General features: G+C 40.4%; 1 protein-coding gene across 10 annotated transcripts in view; it reads left to right on the forward strand.

The window, feature by feature from the left end:
* NR2C2 (nuclear receptor subfamily 2 group C member 2) overlaps positions 1-14,824 on the forward strand; it is a 1,701,781-nt gene that overhangs the window by 1,180,251 nt on the left and 506,706 nt on the right. For all 10 annotated transcript variants that reach the window (XM_044078621.1, XM_044078615.1, XM_044078617.1 and 7 more), the window contains one exon: positions 11,295-11,472. In XM_044078621.1, the coding sequence (XP_043934556.1) occupies positions 11,295-11,472 (178 nt within the window). The remainder of the gene's footprint in view (positions 1-11,294; positions 11,473-14,824) is intronic.

The following is a 14,824-nucleotide window of genomic DNA, read 5'->3' on the forward strand; positions in this document are numbered from 1 at the left end:
CAACATTCTGGAGAATGTTTTTGAAAGCGGCTACCCTAGAACATTTGTCAGCCCTTTAAAGTTGGAGATTTTAAATGAGTGGGGATCTAAATACCTTAAAGTGCTTAGCTCTTTAAATCTATTCGTGTGGAATTTTTTTGTGAATAAACGTTTGCTATGACATCTGGTGTTGGATTTCTGTTTTCTCAGGGTTCTTTTCTGTGGTCCCTTGTAGAATAAGCTGCCTTCCTAAATTTGCAATATCAAGAAAAATGCTCATTTTAGAAAGAAGTGTCGTGTGTGTGTGTGTGTGTGTGTGTGTGTGTGTGTGTGTGTGTATGTATATATATATATATATATATATATGTATATGGAACCCGGACACTTGCACGAATTTAACTTTCACCGAAAGTCAAAGTCGCACTCACACATACCTGAAATTGCTGTTCATCGAAGCAGCAATTTTGGGTATGTGTGAGTGGTGTGCCAGTCGCACTGTGGTGCGAGTAAGGGAATATTCCTTTACTCCACTGTAGTGCGACCTTGGAGTGAGAATATTAAGTAGGGGGGTGTGGGGGGCACAGCCCCCCATGTTGGGGGATGCAGGGGGGAAAAGCCCCCCTGCAAAAACAAATTAGTGGTTTTGTTTTTGTTTTTTTTTTCACAGTTTAACGGAAGCGCTTTTTCGATTAAAGCGCTTTCGTTAAACTGTGATCGGTATATATGGATTTGTACACTTGCTTTTTCAAGCAATTGTCCTAGATCTATATATATATATATATATATATATATATATATATATATATATTTGTTGTTGTGTCTTTCGGCTTATCCCGGTTAGGGGTCGCCACAGCGGAACTCCGGTCCGCTAATGTTTGATAGTGGATTTTTACGTGCCGAGTTACCAGCCCTGACACACAACCTTCAACGAAGGCACGACCATTCACACATGCCTCCACACAGAAGACGCCCTAGCTGAGAATCGAACAGGAGAACGTCTTGCTGTGAGGCGACAACGCTACCGCAGCACCACTAACGCGGGTGTGTGTGTGTATATACATATATATATATATATATATATATATATATATATTTTTTATATATATATATATAAAATGTGTGCGTATGTACATATATGCATAAGTATGTAGTAAGAGTTGTGCTGTAAACAGACTGTATTGGTGTTTTGTGTATTTTATTTTACAAAATGTTGACCTATTGTATGTTTTTTTCCTCCATTGCCACTTGATAAAAAGTGCATTGTTGGATTTTGTAAAATTTTCAACAGATATATTTACCTCAGTATATTTTTTTACTTAATTTGGTATAGGTTTTCATGGTTTCATAAGCCTTCCTTAAGAGCATCTGCTTGGATACTTGCTGTGATTGACATTCTCTGGGCACCAAGAAGTGACAGAGTTAGACAACACAGTGCACTGTCTTTTAAAGCTGTTATCTTTCTGATGTAGATGGTAAGAGATTGCACAACACACTTCTGAATAGCCCCCCCCCCAATGTTATCCCATTTTTTTTACAAAACTACTGCAGCAATGCTAATGTAACATCTGTTGTTATGCTGAGTATGCTGCTGACAGCTGTACATCATATTCCCGTATGTGTAGGGAACTGTGTCTCGATTTCTAAAGTACTGATTATCCCTCAGAAGTAACACATTTCCTGCCAGAAGTGGTTTTAGGTTTGTCCCTTAATCAGTCCATCCATCTTCCCGTTTCCTTTTTTTTGTTGCAGAATCCAGTTGGGGAGAGGGCATTTCATACCTTCGACTTGTGTTATCATGTCAGGTTTTCCCTGAAGAGGGTACACAGAAAAAAGTTTAGAAAGTTGAACTAGTTGTTCATATCCTTTTGCCCTAGATAAGTAGGGGTTGACAATTATGGAATTAACACTTTCCATATGGATTGTTAGCTGCTTCAAACATGACCTATTTCCAGATGGCCAGTCATCCATTATCAAAAGCCACTCCACTAGGAGTGTGGCTGCTTTCATTGTTTTTTTCGAAGAATGAGTTAATTGTGGTCATGGCCATTTGTGCCAGTAAGAGCTGGTCATCAGTGAAAACTTTCGCAAGGTTCTGTTGTTTAGAACACGTGTCTGAATCTGGCCTCCTTTGGTACTCTAGTGCTTCAGGACCCTGTTTTCTGAATCTTTAGCCTTTAGGCCTTTCACCAACTCCTATCACTTTGGGAGCTTTTTTTGAGTATTGCCTGGAATTATTTTCATCAGTGATCCACTGCAGAATACTCACAGTGTAAATTAATTACAAACAGAGTTGTGTATATATATATATATATATATATATATATATATATATATATATATATATATATATATATATATATATGTGTGTGTATATATACCTTACATGTATATACTGTTAATGTGACTAATGTACTTGCCAACTTGTTTTGTAGTATTATGGGTTGTACACTTAGATGTCATATATTTATAGTAGATTATCCAATCAGACGTATTATGCTACATTTTTCCACTGACTACTAATTTCTTTGACACAGTAATAATACATAATATTTAAGCTCATGCAACCAGGTATGTGATAGGTCTCTTATAGTAGATTTCAGCCTTTGCCCTAAATGTATTTTCTCTGTAATATAATGTTTTCGTCATGTCAAAATTTTCATTTTTTGTTCATATGTACTGCTTGCAGTGTCTTTGCCAAATATCTGAAAATAGACCCTGTATATGTACCTGATTACTTGCCTAGTGAACAAAGGAATGAATAGTTAAAAAAAATTCATGAACTTCTAAATATAAACTCCATATGGCAGTAAAAATATAGAGTTTCATTTTATAAGTGCAGTAAGGCACTTGGAGATAGAGTGTGAGAGTGTGTGTGTGTGTGTGTAGTACAGATGTAATTGTACTCGTCAAGGGTGTTGTGAGGCAGGAGCCCTTTGAGCATATGTACATCCCCTATGCTTTATTGCTTGTGTGTGTGTCTCGCTTTATAGGTACATATGTATGAGTGTGTGTGTTCTGTGTGTATATTAATATTGAGCAGTTACACAGCACTATTTATGTACCTGACCATTAGTATTTCTAATATACTTACTGCATATGTTTACTCTGCATGTTCTTTCTTTGAACAACTGCCTGCTTACGATAGATAGGTTATGATTATGTCAGATATGATTATGTCAGATAACTACTGTACCTCAATCTACTCGGTCAGAAAGTTTTTCTAGGTAATTTGTACACTGCATGTTGTAAATGTTAGTTAGCACTGGAATTTGCATACCACAGGCACACTTCCATGTGCTTGAAGAACTGAAAAAAGTCAAAGAGCAATCCAAAATATATATATATCTATATATATATATATATATATATATATATATATATATATATATATATATATATATATATATATATATATATATATATATATATATATATATATATATATATATATATATCTATATCTATATATATATATATATATATATATATATATATATATATATATACACACACACACGCACACATGCACATACATACATACACATATATATTTATTTGTCTTTGTTGACAGGGAAAAATTGGAGTAGGTAGAACCCATTTTCAGCTGAGGCCTGGGAAGAAAAGCTCCACATTTAAGTTACACATGATGTACGTCTATAATTGCAGGGTAGAAGCATCTGTACATGAGCTTATTTACATGATTTTTAAATATTTCTTACATGACCTTTAGCATTTTAACACAAAACAAAAGAAATTAACATAAATTGGCAAATTATTGAATAGAGAAATAACGTACAATAACAGTTAATGTATTTATAGCATGATGGGTGCAGGGAAAATATCAAACTGGGGTGTTTTTGAGTTTAGTATTAATTTACAGACAATGTAGAATGTAGTGAAAAATTGATAAGAAAGATAGGAAAGGAGAAGTTACAGAAATGAGCAGGAAGATAAATGAACAGAAGATGAATTGTAGTTAGTGGTGGGGTGTGTGAGAAGGAGGAAAAGTAAGAGTTTAGGAAATAAGTGCAGTATGAGAAGGAGAGATAAAGTACAAAAAGACTGGGAAGCAAAGTGGCTGTAAGAGTTGGAGAAAACTAATCTGAGCAAAGCTAGCAGGGTAAGCAGGAAGAAAAGAGCCATCCTTGGCACAAGTGCTTTTTAAGCAAAGTTTTCTATCTGTTTTAACTGCGTGAGGATTTAATTCCAAAGTTTTGACACATAATGAAAGTAGATGGAGTCTCCAGCAGATGTTCTTCATCTCACATTGCTGCAGTCCTTACACTTGGGTAGTCCGCTGTCCTCGGTCGGCCCGAATATCAAAGTATTAGGCTGACGTCAGTCAAGGCGCATTAGACTGACATCAGGACGTCAGGGTACAAATGCGCATGACCGACGTCATATCCTCTGTCTTTTTTGCCGCATGGTCCGATGCAGAAGCAGCGTTGCAAGTGCCGTTCGGCGTTCTGAAATTTTTCGAATTCGGAGTTTCAGACCGAGTCACAGTTGGCTAAGTACCCCGTTGGGGAACATTTTAGTTTTTTCTTGCCTCAGTGGTTTACCGGATGTCAGAAAAAGTGAATAACTGTATTTCTTGTGGGAAACAGATACCGCATAGAGATTATCATACTTTGTGTATTCCTTGTTTGGGGCCTGAGCACGATGTTGTTGGGTGTCGCTTTTGTGCTAGGTTCAATAAGCGCACTATTAAGCGAAGGTTAGATTGTGCCAGGTTAGTCTTTGGGAAGCGGTGTAATTATAAGATGCCGTCGGATGCTCCGACGCCCGCTTCTTCGAAGAAGCGCAAAGACAAAGCAGCTAAACCCAGGCAAGAAGAGTCGTCCGTACCGGACGCCGGTTCTTTAGAGGCGTCAGTGGAACCGGTGGTTCCGCCGGAGGCTTCTCTGGAGTCCCAGGGGGAGACTTTGTTATTGCAGGATGTGGCCTCTCAGGAGGCAGGTCAGGCTGAAGGGGCTTCTCAGGTTACTGTACTCCCCTCCCTTCCTAAGGTGGTTAGGCCCTCTCCTTCTGTTTCTAAGGCTTCTCCCAGAGGCAGGCCAGGTTTAGCTTCTGTTGGTGTCACTCCTAGTTCTACGGGATCTGTGCCCAAGAAGCACATGCTTAAAATGGCAGAAGATTTAATTACTTTGATTAGAGGTTCTTTGCCCCTCCAGATAAGAGGCCTAGGGTGGAACCAGAGTTGGGGAGTTTTGAGCAGGCTTCAGATGTTTCAGAGTCTTGACTGAAGACTTGCAGGAGTACTCTCCTTATTCTGATTCTGATGCAGATGATTCCACTCCTTCTGCTTCTCCTCCAGAGGATTTTTCTTTTCAGAGACTCTTCATTCCATGAGGGAACATTTTAAGTGGGAAGGTCAGGACTTCTCTGATTCCAGGAAAAGGCTTAGGGAATTTTGCTTTTACCCCAGCATAGGCCTTTGGCTATACCTCCTGTTCTGGATGTTGTGGAAGATGTGTTTGCAGAGGCTTCTCTTAATCCTGATTCTTTGCCTCCTGCTCCTGTTAAACCGGATAGGTATTACAGGGTGCCTGAGGCTCATAAATATCTTTATAAGAGTCCTAGGGCGGACCCAGAAACTGTTAGTCAGGGACCTAAGGGTGTCAAGGCCTCTGTTGTAAAAATCCGGTTCCTCCAGATAAAGAGGCCAGAGCTTTGGATAGATGGGGAAAGAAAGTCTATACTTCTTCCACCTTAGCTATGAGGGCTTTGAATTGCCAGTTTCACATGTTGAAATATCAAAACTATCTTCTTTCTCAATTGAAGTCTAAGGTAGATGCTCTGGCGGAAGGCATTGAGTGTAAGGAATTGCAAGATTTAGTACATGTTTCTGAACAGGTGGGTAAGCATTCTTTACAATGTGGTTTTGATGCTGTACAGGCCTCGTCTAGGATGGCTGCCACTGGGTCAGTTCTTCGCAGGCATGCCTGGCTGAGGGATCAAAATTTATCTGAACATGTTAAGACAAGGATTTTGGATGCTCCTTTACAGTCTGATGTGTTGTTTGGTTCACCTGTAGAGTCAGTCTTGAAGAAAATGGAGGACAAGGCTAAGTCTATGCAGACTGTTAAAGATTTTTTGCAAGTTCAGCCTCCGAAGTTTAGTAGGAATTGGCCTGCTAAGGGGTGGACATACCCTTCTTATGATTCACAGTCTAGGGGTAGATCTAGACGTGGTAGGGGCAGAGCTCAGAGCTCCTTTAGACCTAGAACAGGGAGTTCTCCTGCACATTCTTCGGGTGAGGGCAGGGGCCAGTCCTTTCGTAAACAGGCCCAATGACCTACCTTTTCAGCTGCCAGATCCTTCTCGCATGGCAGCACCTTTGGGAGGAAGGTTGGCACTCTTCAAGGAAAATTGGAGTTTGATTACCCAAGACAGATGGGTATTGGATATCATACACCAAGGTTACAGGTTTTATTTCCATACCTTGCCTCCTTTCAAAGGCATGCCGGACATTCCTCCTCAGCAAAGACTAGAGGCTCACAAACAAATTTCTCTGCTGCTCCAAATAGGGGCCATACAACTGGTCCCTCTGCCAGAAGTGGGCCTAGGATTTTATTCTCGCCTGTTCCTAGTACCAAAAAAGGGGAACACGTGGAGACCAATTCTGGATTTATCTATCCTCAACACTTATCTGGACATTCCCAAGTTCAAAATGTTGACGTTACAACAGCTTTTACCTCTGCTGGGCAAAGATCACTGGATGGTGACTCTGGATCTCAAGGAGGCTTACCTTCATGTTCCTATCAGGCTAAGTTGCAGGAAGTATCTGCGTTTTCGAGCTGGGACTTCTCATTATCAGTTCTCTGCATTGCCCTTTGGCTTATCTACTGCGCCCAGAGTGTTCACGAAGGTTCTGGCTCCAGTGATAGCTTTCTTCAGGCTAAGAGGAATACAGATCTATCCTTATTTGGACGATTGCCTGATTCTGGCCCAAGGAAAGGACGAACTTCTTCATCATTTACACTATGTGATAGCAGTGCTAAGATGCCTGGGGTATTCTGTGAACGAAATAAAGTCCAGTCTAGTACCCTCTCAGGACATGTGCTTTCTGGGTGTGAGACTGAATACAGCATCCCAGATGGCCTTTTGACCCCGGACAAACAAAAGAATCTTTCTCTGTACTTCCATCAATTGTCTCATCAGTCCAGGCTGACTGCAAGGACAGTCCTTCAAGCCTTGGGGTTCATGGCATCTTGTATTCTGGTGTTTCCCAATGCCAAACTGCATATGAGGAAGCTACAATGGTATCTCAAAAATGTATGGACACAGCACTGCCAAGATATGGACACTGTCATTCAAATAATACCTTGCATTCAAAAGGAATTTTGTGGTGGGCTCAGGAATGTCACCTAAACAAGGGACTCTCTGTGACCCGGCCAGAGGCGAGTCAGATTCTAACGACAGATGCCTCAGACAAAGCTTGGGGAGCTCATCTACATGGAAAGTGGGTACAAGACACGTGGCCTGCCAGACTTCAACATCTACATATCAACTTGGAGATGTTAGCAGTCCAATTTGCATTAATAGCTTTCAAGGATTTACTTCTTCCAGGGCAGGTGTTGGTTCTAACAGACAACACAACTGTCATGTGGTACATCAACAAGCAAGGGGGAACACATTCTTATCCTCTATGCAGACAAGCTATGATTTTGTGGGAGACTGCTCTCAGTTTACAGCTAAATCTTCAGGCAAGGTTTCTGCCGGGAGCACAGAACTCCTTAGCAGATGTGTTGAGCAGACAAATTATGGATCCCCACGAGTGGAAATTGGATCCTCATGTATTTCAGAAATTGACAGTGTTATGGGGAACTCCAGACATAGATCTGTTCGCTTCTCCACTAAACTACCAGCTGCCAAAGTTTTGCACAAAAGGTTTCATCCCACAGCTTGGAAAGTGGATGCTCTTTCATTCAATTGGAGCAAGCTTCATGTGTATGCCTTTCCACCTCTGCCTCTCCTCCCAAAGGTACTCCTGAAGGTCAGACAGGACAAGCCAAGGATGATTTTGATAGCTCCAGATTGGCCTCGACAGCACTGGTACCCATTACTGAGAAGTCTGGTGCAGGAGCCTCCATGGCCTTTGCCTTGATTCCACACCTGCTGTCTCAGGAGAACAGTCATTTACTCAATGTCAAACTTCACTCTCTTCACCTAACAGCCTGGCATATTCTGTTTTGAACCCTGGAGGGTCTCAGCTTCCACAGCAAGTTTTGAATGTTATTTTGGAGGCCAGAAGGCCTAGTACAAGGAAAGTGTACGCTGATAAATGGAAGAGATTTTTATTTTGGAGTACAGCGAAGGATTTTGATGTTTCTGAGCCTAATTTAAGTGTGGCTCTTCAATATCTTACTGAGTTACTGGACAAAGGTTTGTCCTTCTCTTCTATTAAGGTTCATGCTGCAGCAATTTCTGCTCACTATGACTGTGACCCACCATTGTTTTCTCATCCTTTGTTTAAGCAATTCCTTAGAGGGGCAAAGAATATAAGACCCCCACGGAGAGCTCCTACTCCTGCTTGGGATCTCAATTTTGTGTTGGAGAAACTCACTCTACAACCTTTTGAGCCTGCAGCTACTGCCGAGTTGAAATATTTATCATGGAAGACTGCTTTTTTGTTGGCCATTACATCTGCAAGAAGGGTTTCTGAATTACAGGCCCTTATGGCAGTTGAGCCTTTCTTAATTTTCCATAAGGATAGGGTATCTTTGCGTACTAATCCTTCCTTTATGCCTAAAGTGGTTTCTAGTGTGGCTTTAAACCAAACTATTCATTTGCCTACTTTTTATGCAAACCCGCAAAATAAAGGGAAAAGATTTTGCACACTTTGGACGTACACAGGCAGTTGCGATATTATTTGAGCAGAACTAAAGGGTTCAGGCACTCTCAGCAGTTATTTGTTTCATTTGCTTTGGGTTCTCAGGGCAAGCCTGTGTCAAAACAAACTATTTCTAAGTGGATTGGGTTTTGTATTGCTTTCTGTTATTCCCATCATGGTAAGGAGATTCCAGCTGGGATTAGGCCTCATTCCACTAGGGCTACTGCCACTTCTACAGCTTTTTTAAGGGGGGTGGCAACTAAGGATATTTTGGAGGCAGCTACTTGGAGTTCAGTGCATACTTTCTCTAAGCATTATCACCTTCCACTTTACTCTAAATCTAGGGCTGGTTTTGCCACTGCAATTTTACAGGGCATTTTGGCAGCTCCTACTGCTTTATAGTTTTGCCATCCTCCCTTACCTCTGCTTTGGGATTCTACCCAAGTGTAAGGACTGCAGCAATGTGAGATGAAGAACATAGTACAGTTTTGTACCTACCATAAATGTAGATGTTCGAAGATCCACATTGCTGCAGTCCAATACCCTCCCTCCTTCCCCTCTGTAGTTAGAGGCGGTTGTGTGGGTTGGGTTGTAAATATTGTGAATATTGTATATATTGTACATATGTTTAGTGCAAGGGTGGTTGGTTGTTTTTTGCTGTCTTTTGGTTTTGACCTTTCTGTTTAGGGTCTTCTGACATCTGGGGCAAGAAAAGACTGAGGATATGACGTCGGTCATGCGCATTTGTACCCTGACGTCCTGATGTCAGTCTAATGCGCCTTGACCGACGTCAGCCTAATACTTTGATATTCGGGCCGACCGAGGACAGCGGACTACCCAAGTGTAAGGACTGCAGCAATGTGGAGCTTCGAACATCTACATTTATGGTAGGTACAAAACTGTACTTTGTTGAATGTCTTACTGAAATGTAGTAAAAGTTTATTGCTAGAGTGAAGGTCTCTAGTGGGTGAATAGTACAGCAGATTATTTTTTTAAAGCTAGGCATTCGTCTGGAGAGTACAACAGAGTCAACTGCTTTGGGAGTTTAAGCCAGTTTAATTGTTTTATTGGAAGACAGTGATGTGTTTTATAAGGTTGATTGGTTGCAAATATAGTTGTTTTGTAGTATTGGGAGGTTAGTTTAACTTTATACTTTGTGTTGATATTTTAAGAAAAGGAGACGCATATAAAAGAGAAGGCAGGAGATAACATTGCTGCTAGGGTAGTCCTTGCTTGATCTGTCAGGTAGTGTTTGGCCCTATAGAGGGACCCAAGTTTTTGATGAGTCTTCTTGATGGAATGGAGTATGTGGTGCTCAAATTTCAGGTTGTCATCTATTATGACTTTGGGTAGTTTAGTTTTGCTTATTTCGATTGTTGGGTTATTACTTCAGGTAATATGAAATGTGTGTTTCTGGTTAAGTGTTGCTTTGGAGTAAATAGTATAAGTTTTTTTTTTTTTGCATTAAGCAGCTAGTTAGAATTTTTTAGCCATATTGTAATGTCCATGAAAGATTTTTGTGCCATCTATACTGCTACCTTGGCATAATTTGCATTGGTTCCTCACAAGGAAGATGGCCACTACTTTTAAAAAATCTGGTCAAGAGATGGGATATAAAAGGTGGGTGGAAATCCAGCTGCTGTGATATACTGTAACAGTGACTTTTCCTCTATGATCTCCTGCTAATGTTAAATAGTTTACACAGCTGTTCTTTTGCGTACTTTAAAGGGCCTTCTCACAGATTGACTAATTTGGTAAGTACATATTTGTTATTTATGGGAGTACCTTGCACAACTTTTTTGCAGTTTACTTGGTTGACATATTTTAAAATCAGTTCTATCCATGGAAAAAGTGTTAGCCACCTGTGTCACTCTTGGACAGAGGCAGTAGGTGCTGATTTTACTGTCTGCTTGAAACGGACACCCTTGGGAACACGGCTCAACCTTGGCTAGGCTTGTAAGGGCACTGGGGCCATTAGCCTAGTAGCCTGCTATGATCCTGTGGTATAATTAATGTAATTATTCTAAACCCTTATCCACTCACTGAAACTGTGACTGCAACACATTTATTTAATGACAGTCTCTGAAAACATTGTTTCACAAAGGTTTTAACTTTTGTTATTTTACTGTTACCTTTCATTATATGAATTTGTGCTATTGCTGATTTTTACAAGGAGAATTGGGAGTGGAAATGCATTTTCTTATAGAGAAATAAAGCCAATAAAATATAGTATTTTTTCAGTGCGTTTAAAAAATTAAGTTATTTCTGCAACAGCAATAAACAGTGACAGGATGCGTTTCATACTGATATTTACCCACAAGTTGGTTTCATTACTTTGCCTTTCACATTGTGATAAAACTGTGCATTTAACCACAAATAAAGCCAACTTGTCCTGCACCGTGGCATTTTTTTTATTAATAGTCTTTCTAAATTTTGATTTTAAAGCAGCAGATTTATTAACAGTCTTACTTCCCCCCAGGGCATTTGACACTTTAGCTAAGGCACTTAATACCACAGATGGTGACGCTGGGCATAGTCTAGCAGATGGAATGGATCCTACGGCAGGAGGCAATATTCAGGTTATCAGTAGAGACCACTCAACGCCTATCATCGAAGTTGAAGGACCGCTGCTCACAGATTCACACGTCTCATTTAAGGTCTGTCTCTTAACTTTAACTTAAAATCAGCAGTAAACACGTATCAAGTTTTACAGTGCCACTTTTTCTAATCTTTGATATTTGAATTTCGAAATATGAACGTTTTCATGGTTACTGTAGAGGTACTTAACTAGACTAAATAACCTAGCTTTAGTTATTTATGTATGCATTTGTTGTATGTTTTCAAGATTTGGTAAATCTTGCTTCAGCGTTTCTGCCATTTTTATATCCGACGCCCATGGACTGCATACACCAGACACAGTAAAATATTATAGAACTGATAAGAATTACAACATACAAGTGGTCTGATACTGTAATGAAGGGTAGTTGTAAAAATTACAAAGTGCAAGTGGTCTGATACTGTAATGGAAGAGTAGTTGTTCATGTTCTGGCAGGTTGCTGTTGCATAACATTCCTGGCCCTACAGAGCTAGTCAGAAAATGATGATCAAGCTGAATAAATCTTTCTTTCTTCTCTTGGGTGGTGTTTGGAGATAAAAGTACCAGTCAGTTTAGTCAGCCCCCTAGTAGAAACTGAGTGATTAGCGAGAATGCATACCAGACACTTGGTCTGTATTGCTAGATATCCTAGTGTAAGTATTTGTTCCACTTCTGTGCACTGCATGCCTTATCCCAGGAAAATTAAATTATGTAGGAAAGTAAACACCTTCCAAAACATGGTTGCTGATTTTTTCTTATCTCTTTCCATTCCTCCTATATGGTAGAACAACTAGGAAAGTACTGGACAGTACATGGTGCCAGGAGCCAGAGATATGCAAAAAGTGAACCTATAACAAATCTGGTAAAAAAAAAAATCTAAGTGAATATTAATGTTAAGCTTGTTATAGTAGTTCTGCAATTTAAAGACAGCTACTGCATAGCAACAACAAGCATGGACATCTTTATATTTTGTTGTTTTACCTTTAATTTTCACTGTTTGTTGTTAGAATGGGATAGGCTTTAGGCAGACAAACTTTTGCCATCCCAAGGGGCATAGTCAGCTATAAATTCATACAGATTGTAGAGAGGACAATCCAGACCTTATCTAAACAATTCTGTCTTGGTTTGTGATATAGTGATCTTTACTGTTAAAAAGAGGTGCAGTCACATGAGAGGTAAAGGAATTCCAGCTTCTGAGTGACTTTCACTTGTACGGTCAGAACAACAACTTTACTGTACTTAATTTAATATTTAGTTGTGCATTGTTTGTAGTTTTTTTTTTATTTAAATTCTCTTTGAATTCTGTGTCAACTGATTTTGATTATTCTTTTCTTTTATAATTCTTTATTAATTTGCAGCTGAATATGAATTTATTAAATGAGTATGCCAGTAATGATTTGCCAAAGCACAAGTATCTTCTACAGTGTACTACATGCTATGCATATTTAAAGGTAACACTTGATGACACTGGTGATCTGTGTGCCTTATATCAAAAGTTAGATGATTTGCTTACCATAGTTATTAGTAAATGTAGTCTTACGTATGGCAGTTGCACTTTTGAAGTTGGCATAGCTGGGACAACTGTTGATGTTCATCATGTTTCACTGTTGCAGTCATTACAATTGGGTTATCCTGCTGGCAGGCTACCTGAAGTCGGCCCGAGTTCCAAAGTCTAGGTCCGGTGTCGGTTGCTGTCACCTCCTCCCTGACGTCAGTGCGCCAGGGGTATAAAAGATGCAGCCGACGCCATTTTCTTCAGTCTTTCTTGCCGCGCGGTGCCCAAAGCAAAAGCAGTTCGCAAGTGCCGGTCGGCCGACTCCTGAGATTTTCAAATTCGAATTTCAGATCCGAAGTCTTCATTAAAGCTAAGTACCCCGTTGGGGAAACTTTTTTCTTGCTCCAGTCCGATGTCAGAAAAAGTTAATAATTGTATTACTTGTGGGAAGCAAATACCTCATAAGGATTTTCATTCTTACTGTATTCCTTGCCTAGGCCCTGATCACAACGTTGCTAGTTGTCGGTTTTGTGCTAGATTTAACCAACCCACTATTAAGCGTCGGTACGATTTTGCATTTCATTACTTTGGCAGAAGATTCAATTATATAATGCCGTCGGAACAGCTGACTACTGAAGTTTATAAAAAGCGCAAAGAAAAAGAAAAGGACAGGCATCCGAGGTCCAAAACTGATGACAAGGCTTCCGCTAGGCCTGTCGCCGGTTCTCACTGAGGCGCTTTCGCAGCCCCTGATGCCCGCTACCTCAGAGCCACAGGCCGCTTTCGACTCCCACGTGGAGCTGACTAGGCCACTGGAAACTCAAGGTATTGGACACTCGGAAACTATTCCCGCAGATGGGTCCGGAGCCGCTGAGCAGGCATCGGCTTCTGAGGGTGTTTTCGGGCCTTCACAGTTATATGTGAAACCTTCTTCAGCTTCAAAGGCAACAACTAAAGCAGCTCTAAAGACAAAGAAACAAGTACATCATTCTCCTGGACAGGCCACCATGCCTAAAAAACAGATGCTTAAAATGAGCGAAGACCTAATTAGTTTGATCAGGGGTTCCCATCCACCTCCTGATAAGAGGCCTAGGCAAGAGATAGAATATGAATCTTCAGATCAGGTTTCCATTTCCTCTGATTCCTCTTCTGAACAGGAATATTATCTTCCTCCCTATGAGGATTCTGATGCCGAAGAATCTATCCCTTCAGCCTCTCCTCCTGAGGATTATTCTTTTGGGAAGACCCTGCATGCTATGAGGGAGCATTTCCACTGGGAGAGCCAAGATTACTCAGAATCTAAGAAAAGGCTCAGGGACTTCCTTTTATTACCTTAACACAGGCCCCTTGCTATCCCTCCTGTTTTAGACATTGTGGATGATGTATTTTGAGAGTCCAGTCTGTCTCCTGACTCTTTACCACCATCTGCTGTTAAGCCAGACAGATACTACAGGGTTCCTGATTCACATAAATTTCTTTATAAAAACCCTGCTGCTGACCTAGAAACTATCTCTCAGGGTCCCAAAGGGGTCAAGGCTTCCACTGCAAAAAACCCTATCCCCTCTGATAGGGATTCAAGGGCCCTGGACAGATGGGGGAAAAAGATTTATACTTCTGCTACCTTGGCTGTAAGAGCTTTAAATTGCCAGTTTCATATGCTTAAATATCAGCAATATCTTATGTCACTACTTAAACAGAAAATGTTGACAAATTCAGAATGTGCAGAAAACAAAGAAATGCAGGATTTATTGCATGCAGCTGAACCAGTAGGAAAGCATACTTTGCAATGTGATTTTGATTCTCTAGAGGCTTCCTGCAGTGCCGCTGTTACAGGTTCTGTCATTAGGAGGCATGTTTGGTTAAAAGAACAGAATCTGCCTGATCATGTTAAAGCAAAACTATTAGATGCTCCAGTACA

This window comes from Protopterus annectens, chromosome 7.part1, assembly GCF_019279795.1.
Source record: "Protopterus annectens isolate FY-2018-M chromosome 7.part1, PAN1.0, whole genome shotgun sequence".
NCBI classification, from domain to species: domain Eukaryota; kingdom Metazoa; phylum Chordata; order Ceratodontiformes; family Protopteridae; genus Protopterus; species Protopterus annectens.